Source organism: Pan paniscus, chromosome 19, assembly GCF_029289425.2.
Source record: "Pan paniscus chromosome 19, NHGRI_mPanPan1-v2.0_pri, whole genome shotgun sequence".
In the NCBI taxonomy this organism is placed as follows: Eukaryota; Metazoa; Chordata; class Mammalia; order Primates; family Hominidae; genus Pan; species Pan paniscus.
In genome coordinates, this window is record NC_073268.2 from 10,479,310 (window position 1) to 10,505,469 (window position 26,160).

Here is a 26,160-nt window from a genome sequence, read left to right on the forward strand (position 1 = left end):
CTAGAGTTGGTGCCCCAAATCTTTGGAATCCTCTCAGAGTATGTGCTGGGATGGGCTGTGACCCCGAGGTCAGCCCTGCCAGTTAGGAACAGGTGCGCAACACCTGCTCCTTCTCAAGCTACCCATTCACTCCACCTGTTGGAGCCTTTTGTTCCTGAATCCAATGTCCTCTTCCCTCCCCCACACTCTGCCAGGTCTGCTGGGCTCATGCCCTTTCTCCCTTCCACACTGGCCCCAGCACAGGCATGAGGGTCATCAGTGCCCGCATCTCCATGTCTGTCCCCTTGGGGCTTGGAATTGAGCCATGTGCATATACCCGGGGCCTGGCGGTTCCCACATGGCAGCTGGGCTCCCGTGTCCCTGCCTCCCAGCTTAGCATCCACAGTATGTGGGGCAGCGAGTGCCCAGATCTGAAGATGTCCCTGCCCCCGTCCACCTCTGCCTTCTGATCAGCTTTCTGCCTTGGCCCCTCCTCCTCCGTGCCCATTCTTCCCGTTGATTTGAGCCTTGGCAACAAGGCGACCAGCCATTGTGTTTTTGCAGCGTACCAGGCACTGTGCTGAGTGCTTTCTGGGCCTTCCTCATAACGCCCCATGAGGCGGGGAGTAGTCACACCGTTTTACAGATGAGGAAGCTGAGGCATGGAGAGGTGAGATAACCTGACCACACAGTGAATCAGGAGTGGTGCTGGAGTATTGATTAGCAGGAGTATTGATTAGCAGGAGTATTGATTAGCAGGAATATTGATTAGCGATTGCATCCCGTTCCCCTCTCCCTGCAGCCCCTGGCAACCTCTCATCACCGTTCTGTCTGTGGATTTGCCTGTTCTGTGGATTTCATGGAACTGGAATCACACAGCATGTGGCCTTTTGTGCCTGGCTCCTGTCACTCGGCACCGTGCTTCCTAGGTGCATCCGTGTTGTAGCATGCATCAGTTCTTCATTCCTTTTCTTTCTATTGTCTTTATAGTCATAAGCTATCAGTTTGTTTTTATTTTTATTTTATTTTATTTTATTTTGAGACGGAGTCTCACTCTGTCACCCAGGCTGGAGTGCAGTGGAGCGATCTCGGCTCACTGCAAGCTCCGCCTTCCGGGAGCTTCCGCCATTCTCCTGTCTCAGCCTCTCGAGTAGCTGGGACTACAGGTGCTCGCCACCACACCTGGCTAATTTTTAAAATATTTTTTTTAGTAGAGACGGGGTTTCACCGTGTTAGCCAGGATGGTCTCGATCTCCTGACCTCGTGATCCGCCTGCCTTGGCTTCCCAAAGTGCTGGGATTACAGGCGTCAGCCACCGCACCCAGCCACTTATTTTTATTTTTTTGAGGTGGAGTTTCGCTCTGTCACCCGGGCTGGAGTGCAGTGGCACAATCTTGGCTCACTGCAACCTCTGTCTCCCAGGTTCAAGTGATTCTCCTGCCTCAGCCTCCTTAGTAGCTGGGATTACAGGCATGTGCCATCATGCCTGGCTAATTTTTTGTATTTTTAGTGAGATGGGGTTTCGCCATGTTAGCCAGGTTGTTCTCGAACTCCTGACCTCAGGTGATCTGCCTGCCTCAGCCTCCCAAAGTGCTGGGATTACAGGCATGAGCCACTGCCCGTGGTCCTATTTTTATTTTTGAAAATTAATTATTTTTGCTTCATTTCTTTTTATGGGTGAGCAATATTCCACAGTATGGAACAACCGAATTTTATGTATCTGTTCGTTGGTGGATGGACACTTGGATTGCTTCCCCCTTTTGGCCATTATGAATCATGTTTCTTGTTCCTTTTGGTTTGGTTTTCCCGAGAAGCTCTTTGCAGCCCAGCTGTCTGTATTCCTCTAGCTTGGCTATTTGGAAAGCAAGAGAAAGCGTAGCTGAGCGTGGGTGGATGGCTGGGAGCGGGTGTGGGGAGGGATGCAGAAAAGGGGAGTTTCAGGCTTTGGGAGAACCCTGTGTGGAGGGGGCCTTACAACTGGCCCCAGAGCCATCTGCTGCGAGGTGAGTGTTTTTCCTGTGGTTGATTATTAACCAATGGTTATGATCCTGAGAGTAGATCCCCAGGCTAGAACTGGTGCTCATTTGAGATGCCAGAAATGTTTTCCAAGGCATTTAAATGGCCTTGGACTCTTGCTTCTGTCTCCACTTGGAGACCACATCAACATTTTATGAGTTATAGTCATCATCATCATCATCATCATGGTCTACATTGATATAGGACTTCATGTTTTATGTCACAGCTGTTATTTTTTTAATTAATTAATTCATTTTTTTGAGATGGAGTTTCGCTCTTGTTGCCCAGGCTGGAGTGCAATGGTGAGATCTCGGCTCACTGCAACCTCCCCCTCCCAGGTTCAAGCGATTCTCCTGCCTCAGCCTCTCAAGTAGCTGGGATTACAGGCACCCGCCACCACGCCCGGCTAATTTTTGTAGTTTTAGTAGTGACAGGGTTTCACCATGTTGGCCAGGCTGGTCTCGAACTCCTGACCTCAGGTGATCCGCCCACTTTTGCCTCCCAAAGTGCTGGGTTTACAGGCGAGAGCCACCTCGCCCAGCCACAGCTGTTATTTTTAACTCCTTGGTACTTTATTACCCCTATCTTTGCAGATGAAGGAAACAAGACACAACGAGGTAACTTAACCAAGGCCTCACAGCTGGGTAGCAGGCAGAGCCAAACTTGAACCCAGGAATCCCTTGATTCCGAGTGTAGGGTGCTCTCCATAGCGATGTGTGAGACATGACGGTTGCAGTGACCTCAAGATGGTCTGAGGCAGAGCCCTCTGAGGGTGGGGAGGCGAGGAGCCTGCAGGCCTGGGTGCTGTCACAGGGGCTCCGCCAGGGGTCTGTCCAGCTCCGTCTGGGTGAATCATGGCCTTTGACTTCTCAGCTTCCACTCCAGGCCCCTTTGACCATTTCCTCCAGAGATTTGCATTTGGCCAACGCTGGCTAGGACGCGTCCTGGTCTCCCTGAGCCTCCCCATCTGCCCTTGGATCTCCTGTGCTTCTAGGGAGGAAAAGAATCCCAGAGCAGGGAACCTCAGTGCCATGTGAGAATGGGCAGGGCCTCCAGGACTCCCCCAGGTGGCAGAGGCTCTCTGACCTGCCCTTCCAGCCTGCCCTTGCCACCCTTCTCTTTGAACTGAGTATGTAATCTTCCTCTTCTCTTCCTCTGGCTTCTCTCCATCCTCCTTTTCCTTTCTCTGCTTTCTGTCCCCATCTCCAGCCCCTCCTCTCATGGGTCCTTGTGGGTCCCTGGGTGGGTCTGGGGCCCCGTGTCGTTAGAGTTGCAGGCGAGTATGGGGCTGGGTCGCTTGAGGGCTGCAGTTTTCAATCTCAGTGCCATGACACGTGGCAAATAGATCCCTGTGGGTCACAAAGAAGTTGTCACCTCAGCTAAGGATTTACCTTTTGCTTCTAATGAGAGCACATTCAAGGTTATCCCTTGATATAATCACATCACTTTCACCTCCTCGTGTGTGATATGTTTGCCTGAGTGGGAGAAAAAGGGATAAAACTGCATCAAGCACCGCGTCACTTAACTCTATCTTATCTCGGTGCCAGCTGGTGGCTGGGCTGGGCTGTGCCTGGCTGTCCTTGGGAGGGTGGCTCATGTGTAAATGTCATTGTCCTGGGGCAGGACAAGGCTGAGCATAGCTGATCAGAGCAGGGGTGGTGAGGCAGAAGCAGGATTTCATCTTCACTGTTTTTGGCTCTCTAGGCCAAGGCTAGAACCTGGGGCCTGGGCACTGCATTCATTTCCTAGGGCTGCCATTACCAAGGACCTCAGATGGCTTAAAGCCGCAGACATTTATTATTTCAGTTCTGGAGGCCAGAAGTCCAAAATCAAGGTGTCAGCAGGGCGACGCTCCCTCTGTAGGCTCTAGGGAAGAATCCTTCCTCGCCTCTTCTAGCCTCTGGCGGGGTCGGCAAGCCTCAGCATGCGTTGGCTTGCAGCCGCATCACTCCTGTGTCTGCCTGAGAACACAGGGCGTTCTCACTGTGTGTTTCTTCACATTGTTGCCTTCCCTTCTTTTTTTTTTTTTTGAGATGGAGTCTTGCTCTGTCACCCGAGCTGGAGTGCAGTGGCGCGATCTCAGCTCACTGCAACCTCCACCTCTCGGGTTCAAGCGATTCTCTTGCCTCAGCCTCCCAAGTAGCTTGGATGACAGGCACACGCCACCATGCCTGGCTAATTTTTGTAGTTTTAGTAGAGACGGGGTTTCGCCATGTTGAACAGGCTGGTCTGGAACTCCTGACCTCAAGTGATCCGCCCCCGTCTCAGCCTCCCAAAATGGTGGGATTACAGGCATGAGCCACCGCTCTGGGCCCAGTTCAGATGTTTTTGAGGGTGGCAGTCATGCCTGCTGCCCACCCTGGCACCCCCTCTGGAGTCCTGGACACAGCGCTGGAGCTTGCATGAGGCTGGTCACCACTGGTGCTCATGTCTGCTCTAGCGCCTTCCAAGCTCCCAGGCATCATTCAGGAAATCCTTCTGGTCAGAAGTTGCCGTGTGCTCTGACTTGAGAGTCTGCCTCGCTTCCTAGAGACTGGCCCCAGGAGCTTATCCAGCGTCCAGTAGAGACCGGCCCCAGGAGCTTATCCAGCATCCAGGGGGAAAAGGCAGGGGAGAGGGGCTCAGCTCAGGGAGTGTTGGATGCTGCGCCCTTTTGACCGGGACTCAGGGCCTTGAACAATAATCATATGTGCCCTGGTGCCATGAGCGTGGACACCTTGTGCCTGATGGGGAAAAATAGCATGACTGTGTGTATGAGCGTCCCGTGACCGGTGATGTTAAAACCAGCTCTGTCCTCCTCTGGACTGTGTGTTTCTGGAGAGCCAGGGCTGCTGTCCATCAAGGTGCCTGCGAGCCATCTCCAGAGGCCCTCTGCTAAGCCCAGAGTCGCCCTATAGCATCTGGTGGGGGCTTGTTTTACTTCCCCTCCCTGCGTGCTTTTCCTTGCTGGGCTCCTAGCCTTACAGGGGAGCAGCTGTCATCCTCACCATGGGCCCGAAGAGGACCTGAGGGTGATGCCCTCCTGCTTGATCATTCTTCCTTTCCCCCATCATGGCTCTTAAAGGCCAGGCCCATTGAGGAGGAGCTGTGGCTGCTTGGGAGAGGGCCAGGTGGAGGAGGCGGTGAGCCTGTGCTGGACCCAGCTCTGTTGTACACACAGGCAGGTGAGTGTCTGGCAGAGCAGCCAGACTGGAGCCTACGGTGGTAATGTCCAAGGCCGTACATGGAAGGAGGCTGGCAGCTCTAGCTGAGAGGTAGCAGGAGCTGGTGCCTGCTTTTGTGTGTGTGTGAGTGTGTGCACACACCTAGGAGCTATCTCAGCCCTGCTGGTTTCTTGAGCCAGTTACAGCCTGGATCAGGCGGGAGAGTCCCCGCTCTCCGGCCATCAAAACTTACATCAACAAGGTCCAGGAAGAAAGAAAGAGGAAGGGAGATGGGGAGCAGGAGACAGGGATTGCCAGGTTCAGATTAATGGGGTGGAATGGATTCTCTGCCAAGCCAGGTAGTCCCCAGGCCCCTGATGTGGCTCCCTAGTTGGCCACAGGGAGGGCTGGTCAACTGCAGGGGCAGGCAGGGGTACACATGACCCAGGCCTAGCCTGGAAGTGTTCTCAGCCTGGTCCTGCTCCGTGGGCTACAGGGAGCCAGGCAGGATGGGGTCTGGGCCTGGAAACCTGGAGGGCTGGGCTCTGTAGGGAGGGTGGGTTTCTGTCATGAAGAAGGTGTGGGGTTGGAACTGTCGCTTCGCTGGCAGGACTTGGGCTGGGAAGAGGGGCAGAAGGATTCTCTGGAGGTGGCAGTGGGGGTGCTTTGATCATTTACGCAGGACCTGGGGGTTGGGCTGACTCTCTCGGCTGCTTCAGAGCGGGGCTGTAGAGGAGGACACACTTGTAAAGTTGGGGGCTTTGACGGCTCAGCCCGGCCCTCTTCGGCTTTTAATACGCTTCTCCCAGCCCCTTCGTCCCCTCTTGGGTACAGCCAGGGCTTGTTTAGGACACTGGAGTCCCTCACCCGGGAATTCCCCAGGCTCTGCCCAGCTGGCCCTGTTGTGCAGCCGTGGCTCTGAAGGCTGATCCCATGCCAAACAGTCTGCCTGGTGATGGGACCGCACACAGCACTCCCCGGTCACCAGCGAGGGCCAGATGGAAAGTGGGGAGTGTGTGAGCGCGGCAAACTTGTCGCAGTCATGTTGCCATGGTGACACAACTCTGTTTAGCTGCCTCTCTACCGTCCTAGCCCACATGGACTAAATTAAGTTTTACCTGCGGTTGCACGGCAGGCAGCCCTGTCTCCCGAGGACAGCTTTTTGACCAGGGCCTGTGTGTGTGTGTGTGTGTGTGTGTGTGTGTGTGTGTGTGTGTGTATGTGTACGTGCAGAGGGGCTCAAGGGAGAATGAATCCACGTTTCTCCCCTCGTCTTCTCACACCCAGCCCCAGTCCTGGGTCTCTTTAGCCCCGTGGTTCTCAGACTTTGCCATGCAGCAGAATGACCTGGAGAGCTCGTTGGAGCGCAGGTTCCTGGGCTCATCACTGGAGAGCCTGGTGTGCACCTGCAAATGTGCATGTCTTTCGAGTTCCCAGGTGCCGCTGGTCGTCCAGGGACCATACTTAGAGTAGCACTGCTTTAGATTTTGGTGCATTGGAGTAAAGAAAATGCTCTCAATTCTGGTTTCTGCATTGTATTTTTTTTTTTTAATGGGAAACGGAGTTTCATTCTTGTTGCCCAGGCTGGAGTGCAGTGGCGCCATCTTGGCTCACTGCAACCTCCACCTCCCAGGTTCAAGTGATTCTCCTGCCTCAGTCTCTCTAGTAGCTGGGACTACAGGCGTGCACCACCACGCCCAGCTAATTTTTTGTATTTTTAGTACAGATGGGGTTTCACCATGTTGGTCAGGCTGGCCTTGAACTCCTGACCTCAGGTGATCCGTCTGCCTCGGCCTCCCAAAGTGCTGGGATTACAGGTGTGAGCCACCCAACCCAGCCTGCATTGTATGTTAAACTGTGTCCGAGAGCCCAGTCACTCTTGGAGGAGAGAAGGGAAGGCGCAGGCAGGTCCTCACTCACCTCTTTTGGCCTCTTCACAGGAAGCAGGAGCTGGCCAACAGCTCGGATGCGACCCTCCCAGACCGGCCGCTCTCCCCTCCTCTCACGGCACCTCCCACCATGAAGGTAAGAGGCTTCGATTCAGGAAGGCAGGGAGGGGAGCGTGTGGGGAAGTTGTGAGGCCTTGCTGTGGCTTTGGCTCCAGGCCCAGCAGCGTCCGTCGCAGTGGGGCTGTGGAGTGTCCTGACACCTCGGAGGAGGTGACGTTCAGTTAAGCTCCAGTTAAGCACCAGTGCGGGGGAAGCGTGACAAGAGACTCAGGGTGTCTGTGTCAAGGGGCAGTGAGGACATTGGGGTTGAAATGGGGTTGGCAGGACTCTTGGTAATTGGTAGTGGAGTTTGGGAACAAGGGGCCCAGCCAGGAGGAAGTCAGGGGATAGAAGGTAGCTGCCCAGAAGGACTGCCTGGGGCTGGGCTGTGGCCCTCCTGGGACTTGAAGGGCATTTGCATGCTGGTCTGCCGGCCTCTGGCTGGCCCTTCTGAGCTGGGCCTGTTCACGCCAGTCCCCGTGGAAGGGTTGGCTGGAGGTTCGGGTCGGGGTGGCAGTTATTGCCCTTCTGAGCCGGGCTTGTTCACGCCAGTCCCCGTGGAAGGGTTGGCTGGAGGTTCGGGTCGGGGTGGCAGTTATTTTCTTATCAGCACTTCCTTCGTGAGCCTTTTTCCTGGGGAGACCACAGTCCAGGCCGCTAGGCCCAGGACCTTCTCAGTCCTGGACGGGAGCCGAGGGAGCAGTGCCCTTCTGCCACCATGACCTTCCCCCATCACTTTTCAGTCCGATGCCTTGGCAGGATGGCCACACAGGCCTGAGCTGGTCGTCAGAGAAGACTTTTGGCTCAGCCAGTGTTTCTGCATAGGCTGGCATGCACGCTCTCCCTCCCTCCCTCCCTCCCTGCCTCCCTCCTTCCTTCACACTCTGTGGAGTGAGTGAGGACTAGTGCTGAAGAAGTCACCTGCCTCCTGAGTCATTTGAGGGGACATCTAGGCCAGCTCCTCTCTGTCCTGGGGCTGTGCTCTGAGTGGCTCACAGGGAGATCATCAGGCATCTCTTCCTCACTGCTCTGCATCACCCCTCCTCTTCCCTGAACCTAATCTTTTGCAAGATGACAACCCATAGGAAGCAGATAAAACCCATCCATCTTCCTGTTGTTGTCCTGTATCCGATACCCATCACATACAGAGCCACGTGGTATGCCTCGAGGAGCCTGTGTGTTGAGGGGTAGCCAGAGCCTGCCCTGGGTGTGTTAAGTGGTCAGCGGTGGGCGGGGGGCAGGACAGGGTGCAGGGCTGACCAAGGAGAGCTGTGCTGTCTTCCTTGTGCAGTACCCAGAGGGCAGTGGAAGCCAGACCACCTTCACTAGCCTAGTGCCTGCCCCAGCACCCAGCTCAGTGTTGGTATCTGAGCCGGGTGCTGGGCCAGCTCTTTGCACAGGGTAATGCTAAGAAGCCTGTCACCATTCCGAGTGTCCCCTTGGTCTACAAAGGTGGCTGTGGGATGCTTGTCTCTGTCCTCACAGATGGCAGGAGTTTGCAGGGAGAAGTCTGACAGTCTCCTAGGAGGAGTCCCTGAATTCTCTTGGCAGATTTTACTTTCTCATGTACTCATTTAATTCATTTAATACCCAGTATTTATTTGAATTTTGTATTAGTTAGGACTCTTGGTTGTAAGTGACAGAAACATAACTCACTCTGGCTTAGGCATAAAAGGGTATTTTTTGCCTTTGTAATTGCAAGCATAGACGGCAGGCATGACTGCATCTGCAAGATCAGTCTCATTCCTTCTCTCTTCTGTGTTGGTTTCATTCTTTGTCAAGCTGCCTTTGTGGCAGCCGAAGGGTGGTAGCAGCTCCTACCTGCGAAGTAACCCCAGTGAAAAGAAAAGTATTTTTTTCCCCCAGTAGTTCTAACAAAGTCCCAGGGAAGAAGCTCATTGGCTGGCTTAGGTCACATGTTTGTCCCTGAACCAATTACCAGCACCAGAAAGATGAAAGGCTCTGATTGGCCAGACCTGGGTCTCATGACCACCCACCTAAACCATAAGAACTGAGAATGAGGTAGGGGTAGGTCCTAGAGGGAAATGGTGGTGGTACCATGAGAAGAAGGGGAAAGGATGCGGGGCAGGCAAGACCCACAGCTTTCCGCCACATGTGCGCATGCTCAGCCAGGCCCAGTGCTCGGTTCTGGGGACCTTGTAGTAAACCAGACATTGTGGTCCCTGCTCTCCTAGAGCTTGTCGTCTAGCTAGGGAGCCAAAAATGGAAAAATAATGTCAGGAATGAGGGCTGCACAGTTAAACGTGGTGAATATTCTAAAGGTGAAGCACAGCATAGCTCAGGGGGAACGTAAGGTTAGGAGGTGGGGGGACTCTAACCTTACGTTAGAGTCTAGACTAGACCCTCTAGTCTCGGAGAGGGTCAGGTAGGGCTTTTTGTTAGGAAATGATGTTTAAGCTGAGCCCTGAAAATTGGATAGGTGCTAGTTAGGCTAAGGTGGAGTCCGAGTGGAGGAGAGTGTTCTAGATTGTTGCTGTTCAAAGGGAGGCCAAGGGACCAGCAACACCTGCACCATTTGCGAGCCCCTTAGAAATGCAGAATCTCAGGTTCCACCCCAGACCACTGAATCAGAGTCAGCTTTTTTATTTTTTTGAGACAGAGCCTTGCTCTGTCACCGAGCCAGAGTGCAGTGGCGCGATCTTGGCTCGCTGCAACCTCCACCTCCTGGGTTCAAGCGATTCTCCTACCTCAGCCTCCTGAGTAGCTGGGATTACAGGTGCGCGCCACCACACCTGGCTAACTTTTGTATTTTTAGTAGAGATGGGGTTTCACCATGTTAGCCAGGCTGGTCTCGAACTCCTGACCTCGTGATGCGCCCGCCTCGGCCTCCCAAAGTGCTGGGATTACAGTCGTGAGCCACCACGCCTGGCCCAGAGTCAGCATTTTACCGTCATTTTCCGGTGATTTGTATACACAGGGCAGCTTGAGAAGCACTGCTGTAGGCCTCTGCACATGCGTTCAGGCAGCCGAGAGAGAGAAGGCGACACCAAGAGGAACTGGAAGGAGATCAGAACAGCTGGTGAAGCCGGAGTTAGTGTTGGAGAGGCTGGGCATGCAGGCAGGGACCAGATCAAGCAGACGCTTGGACATTCTGCTGAAGATTTTAGAGTTTATTCCTAGTTAAGAGCACTGGAGTCATTGACGATGTTACCCAGAGGATTAAGATGAGACCTTTGGAAAATCACCTGGCGTCATATGGCGAATGCGTGGCAGGGAACAGAGTGGAGAGGGGATGAGCTGAGGCTGCTGCAGGATCCAGGGGAAAGGATGGAAGCCTGACTCGGAGGGGCCGGTGGGGTTGTTTGGAAGTGGTTGGAGCTCAGATTTTGCAGGTGGTGAATTGATGAGATATGAGATTTGGGGAGAAGGAGGCGGCGAGAATGCCTTCCAGGTTTGTAGCCTGTAGATACATGGGACAACCATTCTCTGAGATAAAGGTTTGTGCAGGAGGGAGGATTAGGATTCAATTCTTCTTCTTTTAAATTAAAAAAAATTTTTTTAGGGACAGGGTCGTGCTCTGTCACTCAGCCTGGAGGATAGTGGTTCATTCTGAGGTCACTGCAACTTCGGGCTCAAGGATCCTCCCATCTTAGCCTCCCGAGTAGCTGGGAATATAGGCACGTGCCACCGAGCCCAGCTAATTAAAAAATTTTCTGTAGAGACAAGGTCTTGCTGTGTTGCCCAGGCTGGTCTGAGACTCTTGGGTTCAAGCCATCCTTCCGCCTTGACCTCCCGAAGTGCTGGGATTACAGGTGTGAGCCGCCACGCCTTGTCGAGGGCTCAGCTCTAAGCACTGAGTTGGACGTGCCTGAGGCTCAGAAGAACATTCTGTGCTGGAGGTAAACATCTGGGAGCCCTTCTCCTAGAGAAGGGAATGGAAGCTTTGGGATGAGTGAGCTCTCCAGGGAGAGGATAGAGCGGGAAGAGAGGTTCCTGGGGCGGCACCTCGAGGGAACCCCCCAGGTAAAGGCTGGTGCTGGGGTCTCTGCAGAGGAGGCTGGGCCAAGACACGGAGGGAGAAGCATTTCACGGTGGTGGGACCGGCAGCGGTGCCAGCTGCTGCTGAGAGGCCAAGTATGGTGCAGAGTGCACAGTGGCCACTGGGCTCCGTGGCCTGGCAGTTGCAGGGGATGTAACTCAGACCAGCCCTGGGAGGGGTGGGGCGGACAGCAGATGGCCGTGTGTTGAGGAATGGGTGGAGGTGGTCAGAGTCAGAGGGTGTAGACGGTACTCATGAGGTGGGGAGCCTGGAGTGCGAGGAAATGTGGAAAGGAGGGAGTGAGGCAGGGGTGCTCAGGAATCTGGACCACAGCAGGGATTATTTTTAACATATTCTTTCAAAAAATGATTTGTGAGCATCCACTGGGTGCCTGCCCCTGCTGCGCTCTCCCATGACAGGCTGTCGGGAGGGGCCTCAGGCAGGCCCGGAGCAGAGCAGCCTCAGGGAAAGCTCAGCAGCTGCAGTCAGGAGGTGTCCCTCCCTCCTCCTCCCCCGTGTTCTGTCCTTCTCCCCTTTGAGCTCAGCTCAGCAATTTCCCAGCCTGTGACTTTACTGCCCAGGCCCCAAGCACAAGGTCAGAGCTGGGAAGGGAGGAAGAGGTGAGGGATTGTCCTGGGGACTCAGACTGGGTGGGGGTCCTTCTGTGGTTGGGGTTGGGGGTCAGTGTGTGTGGTGTGCCTGGCCCGAGGGGTTCTCTTTGTGACTGTCATTTGGGTTCATTCTGTGGCTTAGCCTGTGGCCGCAGTTAGGAGTCTGTCTATGGCGAGGAGGTTTTTTCCCTTTGTGTGAAAGCTAACCACCCATGAGGGATTTAAAACCACAATCCTCACCTTACACCAGCCTGCTCACCACAGGAGTGTCCCATCACAAAAGTGATGACATTGATGAAATCATATTGCAGCTCCTGCTTGCAGGCTGTCCGATTCTTTCCTTAACTTGAGTTCCCTGAGCATAGCGACTGTGTCCTATTCTTTAGGGCCCCCAGGCACTGGCTTAGGGTGGGGACCTGGGACTTGTTTATGGTTGCTGACAGTAAGGGACATCTCGGTCAGAGGAGGTTGTTCTGCTCCTGACCCTCCACTCCTCTGCTTCTGGCTGGATCCTATATCCCAGCAGGCCTGGGCTCCACCTGCCACATCCCTGTCCTAGGGTGAGGCCAGGCCTCTGCTTGGTTGACACATCCCAGGTTATTATAGCACACTGAGGCCAGAGATGCCCTGGATGGAGGCTGGCCTCTCTCTGAGGGTCCCTGGCCCTGAGGGTTCATGAATCAGTTCTCTGTTCTTTGAGCCTCGGGCAGTGGGAGAAGGCTTCACCTGGTTCTCTTGGCAGTGCGGGCTCAGGGAGGGTGTGGCAGGGGCACCCCTTTGGTTGATTAGCTTGGGAGTCACAGAAGATTAGGGATGGGCGATCCATTTCCTTTATAGGTAAACCAGAAGCCCCAAGGTAGGAAATGACTCTCCCAACGCAACGCTGTTCCTCCTCGAGTCAACAGAATAAGTTACATTTCTTTATTTTTATATTTATTTTTTGAGACGGAGTCTCACTCTGTCACCCAGGCTGAAATGTAATGGCGCGATCTCGGCTCCCTGCAACGTCCGTCTCCCAGGCTCAAGCAGTTCTCCTGCCTCAGCGCACCACCACACCCCGCTAATTTTTGTATTTTTAGTAGAGATGGGGTTTCCCCCTGTTGGCCAGGCTGGTCTCGAGCTCCTGACCTCAAGTGATCTGCCAGCCTTGGCCTCCCAAAGTGTTCAGATGACAGGCGTGAGCCACTGCACCTGGCCCACGATAAGTTAAATTCTAAGACCCAAACTAGTTTTGGTCAAGTGCTCAGCTCATCTCATGCTTGCTCATCTCACGCTTGCGGGCCCAGGGACGGCCTCTTGTGGCTCTCCCACTGGGAGGGGCTGGCTGGAGCAGTAGCTGGCCTCCAGCCTGAGAGTCTCTGCCGCGCTCCCCCCGGGCCCCCACCCTCACTGGCGTGCCTGCTGCTACCCGACCTATACGCACCCTCCCCCACCTCTTTGCTGTTTGTTTTCAAGGGGATTTTTTTTTTTTTTTTGCTAATATGAAGCTGATAAAAAGCAACCAAAGAGATGCCGACCAGATGGGCTGAATAAGATCCCAGTTCCCAGCCAGAGCTCAAACTGGCTGGTGCCGGGTGGGCTGGGAGAGGGACTTGGGGCTGCGTCTGTGGGAATACCGTAGGTGGTTTCCAGGCCCACATTTTTTTTTTTTTTTGGAAGCTGATTTTCATGCCCCAATGGATCAGCAGGCATTTAGGGAGGGGCAATTGTGTGCCCAGAATTGTGCTGGGTCCCCTGGGTCACATCGAAGCTGCAGTCCTCCACCCTCAGAGAGCCTGCCGTCTACAGGGGCCCTCACTGAGCCGGAGAAAGCAGATGGCTCAGTGTGACAAGGCTCAGATGTGAAATGTGGCTTCTCAGTGGGGAGGAGAGGAGGGGGAAACGCTATGTGGGGAGGTGGGGTGGGATGGGGTGGGGTGGGGCAGCCGGAAGGGGCCCTAATGGCAAGCATGGGGGTCAGGGTGACCCCGTGGGACCATAGACAGTAAAACCTTCCCAGGCCCCGTGAAGTAAAGGGGTTGATTCTCCTGATTCTCTCGACACTCATGGGAAGGACACAGGGCATTTCACTGAAGTTCACTCTGCTGGGACTTGACCTGACCTTGTCCCTGGAGCCGTACCGGGCCCTGAGCTGGCTCGGTCAGCTGGGAGGTGGCCCTTGCTCAGCCTTCCACACCCTTCTTTGTGCAAGTCTGAGGGCAGCCCCTCTCAGACCTTCTCCTTTCCAGAAGAGGATAATGTACGCTTGGAGTTCCCACTGCAGGGACCAGCAGAACGTCTTGTTCCTCCCTTGCTCCTTGGCACGTGGCTCTCCACGGCCAGGAAATGCCCCCACCGCCTCTATGGTAGGTAAGGCAGGTGTGCAGGCTTCCTATGCCAGGGAAGAGGATGGAGATCAGAGGAGCCTCTTCCTTGCCCCTCTCTATCCCTCTGGGCAGAGCTGGGCTGGGCCTCCCTTTCTGGCTCATGGATTACCCACCGGCCACCCTCTCTCCCTGGGGTTGGGGGGTGGTGTCGGGGGGCTTCTGTTCCAGCTCGTAGCACAGCCCCCGGCCTGATTTCGTCTCTCCTTTTGCTCCTGGTTCCTGCCTCCTGTCTTCTGTTAGGCTATGCAGGGAGACTTTCCCCTCATCAGGGTTGAGTGACAGTGTCAGCCCCCCATACATCCACCGGCTCTGGACAGATGAAGGGAGGAGGCATTTGTGGGAGGGTTGATGGGAGCCTTTCTGGGCTGGGGCAGGAAGGGCTGAAGGACATCAGCAAGGAGGTTTGGTTTTTCCCTCTTCAAGAAAACCCTTTATAGGGACAGGAGAGGACAGATATATATTCCCTCCATCCCTACTGTTGGAGGGAGGCCCTTGCTGAAGCTCTGTGGGTCCTGGGAGAGTCACCTCTGGTCTCCACATCGATCGTGTTTCTGTTGCCGCTCCGGACATGGTTGGGATACAACCCCATCTCCTCAGGAGCCACTGCCCATTGTTCTCTTGACTCCATCCAGGAGCCAAAGAAGTTCACATCTGATTTAATGCAGGCATGAGGAAGGGCTTATTTGGCTACTGAGGGTGAGGATGCTAACTAGGAGGCTTTAAGAACATGGAGATGTTGGCTGGGCATGGTGGCACATGCCTGAAATCCCAGCATTTTGGGAGGCTGAGGCAGGAGGATCCCTTGAGGCCAGGAGTTTGAGACCAGCCTGGGCAACACAGTGAGACCCCATTTCTACAAAAAATTAAAAAATTGGCTGGGCCTATTGGCTCATGCCTATAGTCCCAGCTACTCTGGAGGCCATGGTGGGAAGATGGATTGAGCCCAGGAGATTGAGCTTGCAGTGAGTTATGATTGCACCACTGCACTCTAGCCTGGGTGACAGAGCAAAACCCCGTTTCAAAAAAAAGAAAAAGAAAAAGAACATGAAGATGTCTGCATGTGCACCTACTTACCTGCATGCATTTCCCTCCTCACCTGTGCACACCTGAGCATGTGCCTATTTTCCCTAATTCTGTTCTTTTTTTTTTTTTTTGAGATGGAATCTCGCTCTTGTCACCCAGGTTGGAGTGCAGTGGTGTGATCTCAGCTCACTGCAACCCCTGCTTCCCGGGTTCAAGCGATTCTCCTCCCTCAGCCTCCCGAGTAGCTGGGATTACAGGCACACGCCACCATGCCCAGCTAATTTTTGTATTTTTAGTAGAGATGGGGTTTCGCCATGTTGGTCAGGCTGCTCTCAAACTCCTGACCTCAGGTGATCCGCCGGCCTCAGCCTCCCAAAGTACTGGGATTACAGGCATGAGCCACCACACCCGGCCTTCTGTTCATGTTTTAAGGCCAACTTGCTTATGCTTCTTGGAGATTACTCTAGGCGTAACTGGATTTTTAAAAATTTGCAGACACAGAAATGCGTAAGTCTTAATTGTATTGTATACTTTGACTAATGATACACCCACGTGAGCCATACCTTGATCAAGAAACAGGACATTTCTGCCACCCCAGAAAGTTCCCATGTCCTGACCCAGTCAATCATAACTGCCCCCTTGAGTAGCAAACAGTGTTCTGATTTTTTTCAAAAGTGAGTTTTGTCTGTTCTAGAACTTAATTTTTTTTTTTTTGAGGTGGAGTCTCGCTCTGTTGCCCAGGCTGGAGAGCAGTGACGCAATCTCTGCTCACTGCAGCCTCCGCCTCCCGGGTTCAAGGGATTCTCCTGCCTCAGCCTCCCCAGTAGCTGGGATTACAGGTGCCCGCTACCACTCCCGGCTAAGTTTTTTGTATTTTTAATCGGGACGGGGTTTCACCATGTTGGCCAGGATGGTCTCGAACTCCCAACCTCAAGTGATCCGCCTTCCTCAGGCCTCCCAAAGTGCTGGGATTACAGGCGAGAGCCACCATGCCTGGCCGGTGACTGTTTATATGAAACTGCTACACTGTTTGCCAAATGGTCAGGCCATTTTATATCCTCACCAGCAGTGTCATTTGAGTTCTGGCTGCTCTGCATCCTCATCAACATTTGCCATTGTTGGTTTTGACAATTTTAGCCACTTGAACGGTATCTCATTGTGGTTTTAATCCACATTTTCTCATGACTAATGATGTTGAATATTTTTCATATGCTTATTGACTATTCTTATAGTTCTTTTTTCCCTTCCTCCTGCCTTTAAATTCGGTAGTCTTCTTGTAGGCGTTCTTTACATATTCTAGTCAAGTTCATTTCTTTTCTTCTTCTTTTTTTGAGACAGAGTCTCGCTCTGTCACCCAGGCTGGAGTGCAGTGGCCCGATCTCGGCTCACTGCAAGCTCTGCCTCCTGGGTTCACGCCATTCTCCTGCCTCAGCCTCCCGAGTAGCTGGGACTACAGGCACCTGCCACCACGCCCGGCAAATTTTTTGTATTTTTCGTAGAGACGGGGTTTCACCGTGTTAGCCAGGATGGTTTCAATCTCCTGACCTTGTGATCCACCCGCCTCGGCCTCCCAAAGTGCTGGGATTACAGGTGTGAGCCACTGTGCCTGGCCACTTCTTCTTCTTTTTTTTTTTTTTTTGAGACGGAGACTTGCTGTCACCCGGGCTAGAGTGCAGTGGCGCCATCTCGGCTCACTACAACCTCCACCTCCTGGGTTCAAACGATTCTCCTGCCTCAGTCCCCCGAGTAGCTGGGATTACAGGTGCCCGCCACCACGCCCAGCTAATTGTTTTATTCTTAGTAAAGACAAGGTTTCACCGTGTTGGCCAGGCTGGTCTTGAACTCCTGACCTCGTGATCCGCCCGCCTCGGCCTCCCAAAGTGCTGGGATTACAGACGTGAGCCACTGCGCCCGGCCTTCTTCTTTTTAGAAATAGAGATGAGGACTCACTGTGTCGCCCAGGTTGGTCTCAAACTCTGGCCTCAAGTGATCCTCCTGCCTGGGCTCCCAAATTGTTGGGCTTACAAGCTTGAGCCACCATTTCTGGCCCATTTCTTTTCTTGTTTTTATTTTTTGGATACAAGGTCTCACTTTGTTGCCCAGGCTGGAGTGCAGTGGTGCGAACAGGGCTCACTGCAGCCTCAACCTCCTGGGCTCAAGCCATCCTTCCACCTCAGCCCCCCAAGTAGCTGGGACTACATGCTGGTGCCACCATGCCTGACTAATTTTTAAATTTTTTGTAGGGAGAGACAGGGTTTCACCCTGTTGCCCAGGCTGGTCTTGAACTCCTGAGCTCAAGCGATCCGCCCACCTTGGCTTTCCAAAGTGCTGGTATTACAGGCGTGAGCCAACGCGCCTGGCCCATTTCTTTTCTTAACGGTGTCTTTAATGAGCAGAAGTTTTAATTTTGAAGAAGTCTAATTATGGACTCTTTCCTTTTATGTCTGTAGCTTTGTGTGTCCTAAGAAGTCTTTGCTTACCCCAGCTCACAAAGATTTCCTTCCATGTATTCTTTTAGAAGCTTTATTTTTATTTATTTTTTTTGAGACAGAGTCTCGCTCTGTCACCAGGCTGGAGTGCAATGGCCTGATCTCGGCTCACTGCAACCTCTGCTTCCTGGGTTCAAGCGATTCTCCTGCCTCAGCTTTTCGAATAGCTGGAACTACAGGTGCCTGCCACCACACCTGGCTGATTTTTTTGTATTTTTACTAGAAACGGGGTTTCACCACGTTGGCCAGGATGGTCTCAGTCTCCTGATCTCGTGATCCGCCCGCCTCAGCCTCTCCCAAAGTGCTGGGATTACAGGCATGAGCCACTGCGCCCGGCTAGAAGCTTTATTGTTTTAGCTCTAGGTCTAGGATAAACTTGTTTTAATTTAATTATGTATGGCAGTATGTTGGGGTCTAGGTTCATTTATTGCCATATGGATACTCTGTTGTTCTAGTACTGTATGTTGAGAAGACTTTCCTTTCCTTGTTGAATTGCTTTGGTGCCTTAGTCAAAACTCTGCCAGGTAATGTAAGTGTACACCTGTATTTGTTTATTGTCTCTCCAACCATGGTGTTTCTCTGCATCAGGGATGGAAAATACATGCCATCCGTGCCATCCCTGCCGTCAGTCCACCGTTCGGCTCCCGTGGCAGATGTTGGTAATTGATCATGGCACTCTTTCCCAAGAGCTTAGACGTGGTCTCAGATTCCTGTTCAACAAAGCACCGTAGGCAGCCACTGGCAGTCATTTGGAGTTGTCATTTGAGATAAATTACTTCTGGCATCTCTGATTGAAATTGTCACAAGAGGTTGAGTTATCTGCTGAAGGTCCCACAGCTGGTGAGTGGCAGAGCCAGGATGTGGGCTCAGGTTTGTCTGTGTGGGTCTGAAGCCTGTGCTGTCTTCCCCACCTCTACAGACTGCTTTGCGTGAATCATTTCAACAGGTCGCTTCATCTCCGTGACCTCCAGTCTCTTCACTTGTATAATAGGGATGGTGGCCACCGGGAGGAGTGGGTGTGAGCAGTAATGAGGTCATCCACAAAATCGCTAGTGGAGCATCAGACACGTAGGTTCTCCGTGATGGACTGTGACGATGGCGATGGTGGCGATGACAACAATGATGACTGAGATGCCGATGCCCTTGAGAAACACACAGTCAGGGCTTCTCTCTAGGGAACCCGGAGTAGCTGGCTCATCCTATGTATCTTCGGGCCCTTGCCTCTTCCTATGTATCTTCGGGCCCCTGGCCTTCCAAGCTGGAGGCCCCAGAGCGGAGCCACGCTTCCTCAAGTTTGCTAATAGGGTGCGAGCCACGGGCTTTGGCCTAGGCGTCTAGGCCAGCTGAGCTGTGCTCCTTCTCTCTTTGTGGGAGGAACAGCTGGCTGGGTTCGTAGAATTCTCTTTCTGGGAACCTTCTTGCCCTCTTCATTGATTCTCCAGCCCATCTTTCTTTCCTTTGGATTGGCCACATGATCCTGCCTGCCGCAGGGGCGATTAATCCAGCTCCTTCGACCTGGTCCTGGAGCCCTCTGAGGTTCTTCTTAAGAAGTTGAAGCAATAGAGAGTTGTAGCTAAGAATACAGTTTCTGGAGCCAGTCTGCCTGGGGTTATGGCTTCCCTACTTCTTCTTCTTTTTTTTTTTTTTTTGAGACGGAGTTGTGCTCTTGTTGCCCAGGCTGGAGGGCAATGGCGCGATCTCGGCTCACCGCAACCTCTGCCTCCCGGATTCAAGCAATTCTCCTGCCTCAGCCTCCCGAGTAGTTGGGATTACAGGCATGAGCCACCACGCCTGGCTAATTTTCCTCTGCCTCCCGGGTTCAAGCAATTCTCCTGCCTCAGCCTCCCGAGTAGCTGGGATTACAGGCATGCGCCACCACGCCCGGCTAATTTTATATTTTTAGTAGAGTTGGGGTTTCTCCATGTTGGTCAGGCTGGTCTCGAACTCCTGACCTCAGGTGATCCACCCGCCTTGGGCTCCCAAAGTGCTGGGATTATAAGTGTGAGCCACCGTGCCCAGCCATTTTTGGTATTTTTAGTAGAGACGGGGTTTCACCATGTTGGCCAGGCTGGTCTCAAACTCCAGATCTCAGGTGATCTTCCCACCTGGGCCTCCCAAAGTGCTGGAATCACAGGCATGAGCCACCATGCCTGGCCCCGCCTTTTTTAAAATTCATTTTTATTTTGAGATGGAGTCTTGCTCTGTTTCCCAGGCTGGAGTACAATGGCACGATCTTGGCTCACCGCAACCTCCGCTTCCTGGGTTCAAGTGATTCTCCTGCCTCAGCCTCCCAAGTAGCTGAGATTACAAGCACATGCCACCACACCCAGCTAATTTATGTATTTTTAGTAGAGATGGCGATTAACCACGTTGTCCAGGCTGGTGTCAAACTCCTGACCTCAGGTGATCCACCTGCCTCGGCCTTCGGAAGTGCTGGGATTACAGGCATAAGCCACTGCACCTGGCCAAAGCTTACCCTCTTCTTAGCTATATAACCTCTGTGCATCTCAGTTTCCTCATTTGTAGAATAGGGATGTATTAGCCCTGTCTTCCATTGCTCTAAAGTTATACCTGAGATTGGATAATTTATAAAGAAAGGAGGTTTGGCCAGGTGTGGTGGCTCACACCTGTAATCCCAGCACTTCGGAAGGCTGAGGCGGGCAGATCATGAGGTCAGGAGTTCAAGACCAGCCTGGCCAATATGGTGAAACCCTGTTTCTACTAAAAATACAAAAATTAGTTGAGCATGGTGGCTAGCACCTGTAATCCCAGCTACTTGGGAGGCTGAGGCAGGAGAATCACTTGAACCTGGGAGGTGGAGGTTGCAGTGAGTCGACATCGTGCCACTACACTCCAGCCTGGGCAATAGAGTGAGACTCCATCTCAAAAAAAAAAAAAAAAAAAAAGAAAGGTTTAACTGGCTCACAGTTCTGTAGGCTATACAGGCAGCATGATGCTGACATCTGCTTGGCTGTTGGGGTGGCCTCAGGAAACTTTTATTCATGGTGGAAGGTGAAGGGAGAGGAGGCAGGTCACAGGGCCAGAGCGGGAGCAAGAGAGCGAGGGAGGGTGCCACACACTTTTAAACAACCAGAGCTCGTGAGAATTCACTCATGATCTTGAGGACAGCACCAGGGAGGGGATGGTGCTAAACCGTTCATGAGAAATCCGCCCTCTGATCCAGTCAGCTCCCTGCAGGCCCCACCTCCAGCACTGAGGGTTACAGTCCCACATGAGATTTGAGTGGGGACACAAATCCAAACTATTTCAAGGATAATAAGAGTACCTGCCCTGGGTGGCTGTAGTGAAGATTAATTGAGATAATATGCCTTTATTGCTTAAAACAGAGGTATGCAGTAAGTGCTACATAAATATTAGTCATTATTATTCCTCCAAAAAACTTTGTTTCTGAAATGTGCGGAGAATAGCAATGCTTAGAGAGACCATCTGGGGGGAAGTACACCAGGTTTTTGGTGAATATAGTTTGTCAGGACGCCCTGATTTCTGCCCTGCCAGGTGCCCGCAGCTGAGGGGCCTGTCTGTGGAATGAATAAGGATTGAAATTGCATTTTGTGTGAGTGGCCTTCCAAGAGCCTTGTGGATCAGACTCCAAACCCTGCCTGATAAATGTGGATGCCCTTGAGGGTCTTGGAAAAAGACTAAAAACCAGGATCCAGCCCAGCATCTGAGCCAGACCTGGAGGAAGGAACATCTTTCTGGGTTGTGCTTCCACCTCTTGCCTTCTGCATCTGACCTAAACAGGGGTCTCCAGGGTGCCAGAAAGAACCTGCAGGGTTGCCATCCTCATGAAGGTTTTTGGGACTAGACTGAGTCGAGACTTGGATAATTCGGGGCTGGGAGCGTCCCAAGGCTGGCGTTGGAATGAGTTTTACGAGCAGTTTGTCCCTATCATAAGTTTCTTTCCTAACTTCTTTTGCCTGCAGCTGATATTAAAATGAGTCTGTATTTCGGGGACAGATGCTGACCTTGTGGGGAACACGGGAAGTGGGGGCAGGGCCTAAAAGCCATGGGGGGCCAGGCGGGGGCACAGCTGCCCTTTCAGCCTGGGTGGCCCATGGTCTGGGGGGTCTGGGCTGATGGTAAAGGTGACCGGCTGCCAGGCCCTCCTTCCTTAGCCCTCTCCTTTTTCCTTTTCTCTTTTTTTCTTTTTTGAGACAGAGTCTTGCTCTGTTGCCCAGGCTGGAGTGCAGTAGCGCGATCTTGGCTCGCTGCAACCTCTGCCTCCCGGGTTCAAGCAGTTCTCCTGCCTCAGCCTCCCAAGTAGCTGGGATTACAGGCACCGCCCCATACCTGGTTAATTTTTATATTTGTAGTAGAGATGGGGTTTTGCCATGTTGGCCAGGCTGGTCTCGAACTCTTGACCTCAGGTGATCCACTCACCTCGGCCTCCCAAAGTGCTGGGATTACAGGCGTGAGCCACCACGTCTGGCCTCCTTTTTTCTTTTTTTTTTTTTGAGATAGGTTCTCTCTTACCCAGACTGGAGTACAGTGGTACGATCAGGGCTCACTGCAGCCTTGACCTTCTGGGCCCAAGCAACTGTCCTACCTCAGCCTCCCAAGTAGCTGGGACCACAGGTGTGTACCACCATGCCCTGCTAGGCTTAAAAAATTTTTTTTTTAATTTGTAGAAGCAGGGTCTCCCTGTGTTCCTATGCTGTCCTTTCCCCTTTTCTTGTCGTGCTCTCCTCCTCTTTCTGCCTGTTGGTGAGGGCTCAGCTCTGTCTCCCCTTGCTGGCATTCAGAAGACTGATAGAGCACTTGGCATTCAGGGCGTCGCCCAGGGGATGCCCCCAGGGGCCCCGCAACCCCCGCCCCAGGCATGCCACCTGCCTTTGGAAGCCTGACCAGCCATCCCACCCCAGAACTTAGCCCCTGGGTCTGTGACATCCCTGCCTGTTTTCAGGCCCTGCCTCCCCCGCTGGATGGTGCTGGGTGTGGGGACAGAGCCCTTGCCTCTTCCTGGGATTTAGAAACCAACTCTGTGACATCGTGCAGTTCAGTCATCTTCTGTGGACCTCGGTTTCCTCATTTATAGAACGGAGCTCACCCTGTAGGGTTACTGCAGGGTTTACAGGAGGAAGCAGGCGGACGAGGGCTCCGTCAAGTGCCAGGCTTCTGCAGGTGTCGAATATCGGCACATAATGGACACCAGTGGTTGTTATCATGGTCAATATGCCAAACACGCATAGGGTGGTTTCATTGATAATCCCGCCCTTCTGCTCTGCCAACTGCCATAGACTCTACTCCACTGAGACTGGCTCAGCAGCGGGATGCTGCCAGATTCTGTGTTCTGCCACCCACCCCCATCCGCTACCCTCATCCATGAGTGTCATTTACCCGACACTCAAGCCTGCTGTGTCTGGGGCTTCAGAGGTCAGTGGATGGTGGGTTCTGTGTTGCTTCGTGAAGGGATGTCTCCTGCGTAGATCTGTGCCTCAGTGGGTTCCTCCTGTGTGTGCCCCTCCCGCTGGCTTCTTCCGCCGGAGCCCCCGGCAGACTCTGTGCTCTTGGCTGAGTGTGGAGCTGGAGTTTCAGGCCTTGGGGTGTAGATTTGATTCCTAGGGTTGCTGTAACAAATTACTGTGAACTTGATGGGTTGCAATAAAAGGATAAAAGGAATTTCTTTTCTTTTTTTTTTCTTTTTTGAGACGGAGTCTCACTCTGTCACCCAGGCTGAAGTGCAGTGGCGTGATCTTGGCTCACTGCACCTTTCTGCCTCCTGGGTTCAAGCAATTCTCCTGCCTCAGCCTCCCAAGTAGCTTGGGATTACAGGCACCGGCCACCACACCCGGCTAACTTTTTGTATTTTTAGTAGAGACGGTGTTTCGCCATGTTGGTCAGGCTGGTCTTGAACTCCTGATCTCAGGTGATCCACCTGCCTCAGCCCCCCAAAGTCCTGGGATTACAGGCATGAGCCACCATGACCAGCTAGGAATTTATTTTCTCACAGCTCTAGAGGCCAGAAGTCTGGAATTAAGGTGTCAGCAGGGCCGTTAAAGTGTCCGCAGGGCCTTTAAGGTGTCTGCAGGGTCGTTAAGGTGTCAGCAGGGCCGTTATGTGTCCTCAGGGCCGTTAAGGTGTCCGCAGGGCTGTTATGTGTCCACAGGGTCGTTAAGGTGTCCGCAGGGCCATTAAGGTGTCTGCAGGGTCGTTAAGGTGTCCGCAGGGCCGTTAAGGTGTCAGCAGGACCGTTAAGGTGTGCGCAGGGCCGTGCTCCCGCCAGAGGCTCGAGGGGAAGCTCCTTGCCTGCCTCTTCCAGCGCCTGGTGGCTCCAGGCCGGGGACGGCACAGCTCTGCTCACTTCCTCCGTCTTCTTCACGTGGCTCCCTCCTCTTCTCCCTGGGGGTCTCTCCTCTGTGTGTCTCTTTTAAGGACACTTGTCATTGGATTTAGAGCCCACCTGGGTAATCGGGATGATCTCATCTCAAACTCCTTCATATCTTAAAATTATATCTGTTATCTCAGTCTGTTCCAACTGTTACAACAAAATACCTTAGACTGGGTAATTTACAAACAATGGCCATTTATTTCTCACCATTCTGGAGGCTGGGAAATCCCAGATCAAGGCTCCAGGAGACCCACTGTCTGATGAAGGCCCACGTTCTGTGTCTAAGATGACACCTTCTTGCAGTGTCCTCACAGGGAGGAAGGCGGAAGGACAGAAGGGATTTGCTAGTCCCCCGGGCCTTCTATGAGGACATTAATCCCGTTCCCGAGGGTGGAACCTTTATTACCTGGTCACCTCCCCAGGCCTCGCCTTCTAATTCCATCACCTTGGGAGGGACACATGCATTCAGACTGCAGCATGGGTAAAGACCCTATTTACGAATAAGGTTACACGTTCAGGTTCCTGGATACAGACATATCTTTTTGGGGGCCACCATTACGGGGTCAGGGCTGCCCTCTCCTGGGAGCTCCTGGTGGGAGCTTGGTGAGTCCCCGAGGTCTGCCAGCACCTGCTCCTCCTTGTGTAGTTGAATGTCATTCAAGTGCCACTGCAAGGGTGTGTGTGTGAGGTACAGGGTGTTGCGGGGCTGGGAGGACCCAGTGCAGCTCTAGCTCACACAAATGGGGCAGAGCATGATCTTCCCATCCCTGCTGCCCCGGGACCTGGTACATATGGGGCCATGGCGGGTGCTTCATAAACACTTAGTAGTTGGTGCTTAATAAATACTCACAATAGGTTATCAGTGAATCCTCATTGATTGATCCAGCCTTAAGGATGTGGCAATGAACAAAAAAGTGCCCAGTATTTTCTTTCTTTCTTTTTTTTTTTTTTTGAGACAGAAATTCGCTGATGTTGCCCAGGTTGGAGTGCAATGGTGCGACCTTGCATGACCTTGGCTTGTGGCACGACCTTGGCTCATGGCACGACCTTGGCTCACTGTACCCTCCGCCTCCCAGGCTCCAGCGATTCTCCTGCCTCAGCTGGAGTAGCTGGGATTACAGGCATCCACCACCACACCTGGCTTTTTTTTTTTTTTTTTTTTTGAGATGGAGTCTTGCTCTGTTGCCAGGCTGGAGTGCAGTGGCACAATCTCAGCTCACTGCAACCTCCACCTCCTGAGTTCAAGTGATTCTCCTGCCTCAGCCTCCTGAGCAGCTGGGACTACAGGCACCTGCCACCACACCCAGTTAATTTTTGTATTTTTAATAGAGATGGGGTTTCACCATGTCGGCCAGGCTGGTCTCAAACTCCTGACCTCGTGATCTGCCCGCCTCGGCCTCCCAAAGTGCTGGGGTTACAGGTGTGAGCCACTGCGCCCGGCCTTTTTTTTTTTTTGAGACAGAGTCTCGCTCTGTTGCCCAGGCTGGAATGCAGTGGTGCAATCTTGGCTCACTGCACCCTCTGCCTCCCAGGCTCCAGAGATTCTCCTGCCTTAGCTGGAGTAGCTGGGATTACAGACGCACACCACCACGCCTGGCTAATTTTTTTTTTGTATTTTTAGTAGAGACAGGGTTTCACCATGTTGGCCAGGCTGGTCTCGAACTCCTGACCTCAGGTGATCCACCTGCCTCAGCCTCCCAAAGTGCTGGGATTACAGGCCTGAGCCAATGCGCCCGGCTGTTTTCTTAGATAATTTTTATCAGTTTTTTTGTGTGTGTGTGCAAATAACCAGCAAATATGAAACACCCCAGACAATTTTAAATAAAATGATATATGCATATTATAAAGTTAAAGCAATTGTAAAGTACAGAGAAAATAAAAAAATGAATAATGTCCTAATCATAATCCTACCATCCAGAAATATCCATTCTTACCATTTGCTAATCGTCCAGACATCTTGGCATCATACACATAGATAGAGGCAAACATAAATGAGATCACACTGTTTGTGCTCCTTTGTAATAAAAAGAGCTAAATTCAATTTTCCTTGCATTAACCAATGAAGAAGAAATAAACAAGTGGCTCAGAAGGAGTTGCTGAAGTTTAGAGAAATGTTTCCTGTCTGTAAGAGATATTAATTTCTCTAAGAGTTCTCTAACAGTGAGGAAAAAGATTATGATAAAAAGAACCAAACCT

At 52.6% G+C, this 26,160-nt stretch overlaps 1 protein-coding gene across 23 annotated transcripts in view; it reads left to right on the plus strand.

The window, feature by feature from the left end:
- RAP1GAP2 (RAP1 GTPase activating protein 2) overlaps positions 1-26,160 on the plus strand; it is a 291,369-nt gene that overhangs the window by 148,683 nt on the left and 116,526 nt on the right. For all 23 annotated transcript variants that reach the window (XM_055101382.2, XM_055101381.2, XM_034941268.3 and 20 more), the window contains one exon: positions 7,079-7,163. In XM_055101382.2, coding sequence (XP_054957357.2) covers positions 7,079-7,163 — 85 coding nt within the window. The remainder of the gene's footprint in view (positions 1-7,078; positions 7,164-26,160) is intronic.